At 34.2% G+C, this 3834-nt stretch overlaps 1 protein-coding gene across 1 annotated transcript; it reads right to left on the reverse strand.

Moving 5' to 3' along the window:
- Positions 1-2211: 2211 nt before the first annotated feature.
- LOC141600552 (aspartic proteinase nepenthesin-1-like) lies at positions 2212-3609 on the reverse strand. Its single transcript, XM_074420796.1, has one exon. It carries the CDS (start codon positions 3607-3609, stop codon positions 2212-2214), a length of 1398 nt encoding a protein of 465 aa, XP_074276897.1.
- Between the last annotated feature and the right edge of the window lie 225 nt (positions 3610-3834).

The following is a 3834-nucleotide window of genomic DNA, read 5'->3' on the forward strand; positions in this document are numbered from 1 at the left end:
AACTACTTAGTTCGATATTGGAATGAATTGTTCTAGTACTAATTGGGTGGGGGAATAGAGTTAAATATTCACTCTATTTTAAAAAAAAAACTCTAATTAAATATTAGAATGGATTGAGTTTAAAAATTAGAAAATGGGGACTTAGTTTACTTCAACCAAACACCCCTCCCGTCATTTTTACTTTTCAATCTAGTTTAATTTAGTTAAAGTCAAAAGGTTGAAAACGAGGGCAAACAAATATTTGTTAGGTTTATAAACATTATTATAATTTATAAAATGAATTTGTGCTTATATTTTGTTTTAACATACTAATAACATGACTCGTTAAACCATACTTACAAGTTACAAGCTACACAATATGGAAGATGATTGCATCGGGATATCGAGGTGGATAACTACAAACATTTACAACAAAAGAAAAATATTCATTTACACGTATGTATACATAATACACACAATTAATTTGAATAATATTTTTTATAAAATAGTCTTATATATATGATTTAAATAATAAATACAGTTTGTAAAATGAATCCACATGACATACGTTTATTACCTTTATGCAGTAAATATAATTATTCCAAATAAGTGATTCCCTTATAAGTTGCGTTATTGCGTAACACGATGAAGTTTGAACACAAGTTGATTCTTGTATGAGTTGTATGCGTCGTTGTCTCGCGTCTTTAAAATTTGGCATAGCTTTACAGGTGGATAGGGGACATCACTAATACATGTATAATTTGGACGCAAAGCACACACGGTGAATTGGGCAAATTTAATTGGCATCAAATTAAAGATCCTCGTACGTTCTAATTTAATCATGTTTATGAGCAATTAGCCATCTTTCCTTTAAGGCCTTAATATATTCCTCTCCAATTTAACTGGGGTCAAATTAAAGATTCGGTGAATAATTTACACTTGCTTTACTTTGTGAGAGGAGAAAAAAATAAGTGTAAACTGTTAATTGGGACGAAAAAAAGTAGAGTATTGGTATAGATTTATCACAAAATCTCATTATAGACGGTCACTATCCATCTATAATAAAAGACGGGTCAAATATAATATCATTTTCCTAATAAAACAAAGGACAAGTAGGGTGATGACGTTAAAAATGTCACCACTTTCATTTCATTTGACCTGTCTATAGCTATAGAAAGATATACCCATCTATAGCAAGACTTGATGTAGATTTATAGTCTTATGACATGGATCTCTCTAACTAATCCAACTATTCAATAGAGAGGGTGATAATTGCTTTGACATTAAAGTAAGGATTGTTTCATGAAAATAATATATTTACACCAGTAGGTCTCCCTTACGACGGGTCGGATATTGCGACGGGTATTATGTGAGTGGAAATGGGTAGAGGGGACAAGGTGGACACCCACCCCATGTGCTTTGTCTCTCACCCTTATGGGTTTTTTGTGAGACGATATGGTATCCGTCGCAAGTTTACGACGGATACCTTCCGTCATAAGGAGATTTTGTGTATTTACACAACATGAAGTATCTTTTTTTTTGTCTTATTTTTTTGTCCTATTACCTTAGTGACACAACACTTTTCAATAAAAATTGAAAGCCGTAATAACTTTTTTTTTTATCAAAGTAGTGATCATCACAAATTCTCATTTGTGACGAACATATCCGTCACAAGTTTGCGATGGGTCAAGTATTACTCATGTGGTGTCAATAAGACAAAAGGAGAATGCATAGGGAATAATAATTGGAAAATGAAAGGGCGCCACCGGGTGACACTCAATTTGGGCGCCACCCTCTCACATGGGGTGAGTGCGGGCCCCTTCAATAAAGAATGCTTGTGAGAGGGTGGCACCCAATTTGGGCGTCACCCGGTGGCGCCCTATCACTATCCATAATAATTTGTTCACATGAGTAATACTTGACCCGTCACAAACTTGTGACAAATATGTCATATCATAAAGGAGACTTGCTGATGTATTATAAGGAATGTAATGAAACATGAGATAAAACATTTTCATAAAATGAGATCGTGACCTTGCATCGCTGTCAAAAGAGAGAAATTTTTTCATATAGTTCATTCTCTTAGACTCATAGTATATAGGGGATTACCAGAATACCATCTTTGGTATGCTTCACGTACAAAATCATTCCATTATTATTGTTCACTTACACTATATTTGATATACTTGTAAGTTTTGAAAACTACTCCTTAAATAAGAGCTTAACATAAAGCTATGATATGTTTTCAAGACAATTTTGAGGAACGAAAGACAAACGATTATTGTGGACATCGTATAAAAACCCAAAATTAACTTGTTGGAACGAACCAAGTAGGGTCTGACCAGGGTCATCACCAGCTAAAATCATCATACAAAATCCTTGTTCTTCACCATGACTGTTCTCCACCTCAGTAAACAAGTGTTCCTTAGTCAATACCATATCAATCTCTCCAACTTGATCATTACTCAAGAAATGAAGAATTACATTTGGAAATAGATTTTGATCATAATGAGGGTATATTGCATAACAAAGATCAAAAACTAGTCCAGGACGTCTAGGAAGCCAACCATAGGCGTCACGAAAGAATTTGACTATCGCTTGTCGTAAAAGATTATATGCACTTTTTGGTAACGCGCTAAAAGCTGATCCAGAGTCGATGAGAAATCCCTTTGTGTAATCTCCTTCTACATATTCAAAGATAGATGGATCGATTGGCAGTCGTTTTTTATTAACACTAATTCCGCTTAATGGCAAATAGTAATGGATACCACTTTGCATTGGAATGGTTTGAACTTGTCTAGTAGCATCACCGGTGATTTGGGCATCATCACCAAAGTAAATAGTTGATTCTATAAAGGTTACGTCTGTTACATGTGGTATACAGTAAAAAAATCTACCGTGGGTTTGAGCATCAAGTTGAGTTAACAACGACCTTGGGTTTCCAGTAAGCCCAAAGATACCAGCTACAACGTTTTCATGCATGTCTTTTGACCCAAAATAAGCGTATTTGCTCTTAAGTGTACATCCAAATACCAAACCTTGGTAAGCATCCATATTATTTGTCCTAGAGTTCTCAAAATAAAATGTTTCTCTACCAATAAGGCCCTCGGCTTCTAGGTGCGGTTCCATGTCTCCGTAAAGAAGAGAAAATCCACACGATCCGTCATAAGACTCTGGTGGAGAACACATCTCATCATAAATACTAACTCGTGTAAAGGAAGTGGACTTTTTATATGCGAAACTTTTGTCTAATTCAAAGCAAGGATCGCAACCTTCACACTGAACCCATGTCACTTCAGAACCGGTGTCCAGATTTACATAAGGAGAGTAAGCGGTATCACCTTCACCCAAATGAAGTTCTGTTACAAACACGGTGTTTTGAACTAATGACAATGGTGACTTAATTCCATCGGGAAATAAATGTTTTCGACGATTGTACATACGTGACATTGTTATGTTGTTAAAAAATTGAAGTCGTTCATAAGTAGTGAATTTTTCTGGTACAATTTTTAAATGGTGTGAGTTTATTGGAACCATTCTCATTGAGAATCCATTAGTGCTAGAGATGAATGATATAATGCCTATATCAATAAGGTACAAAAATAGGATGAGTTTTTGTACATTAGACATTATATATGTTTTCTTTTGCTCAATTTTTTGTATGAAATTTATGAATATATAGAACAAATTGTATATTGATTATCTCTGAAGATAAAATCTTAAATATGTTCAATGCATTAGCTTAATATTATAGAAATTGATATTGTTCAAGCAAGGTATGAAATCATGGAGATATTCGACAAAGAAGAGATAAGCATGTTGATTTCTTTCTACAATAAGTCTTGCTTAAGACCG

The sequence above is a fragment of the Silene latifolia genome, chromosome 9 (assembly GCF_048544455.1).
Source record: "Silene latifolia isolate original U9 population chromosome 9, ASM4854445v1, whole genome shotgun sequence".
Classification (NCBI taxonomy): domain Eukaryota; kingdom Viridiplantae; phylum Streptophyta; class Magnoliopsida; order Caryophyllales; family Caryophyllaceae; genus Silene; species Silene latifolia.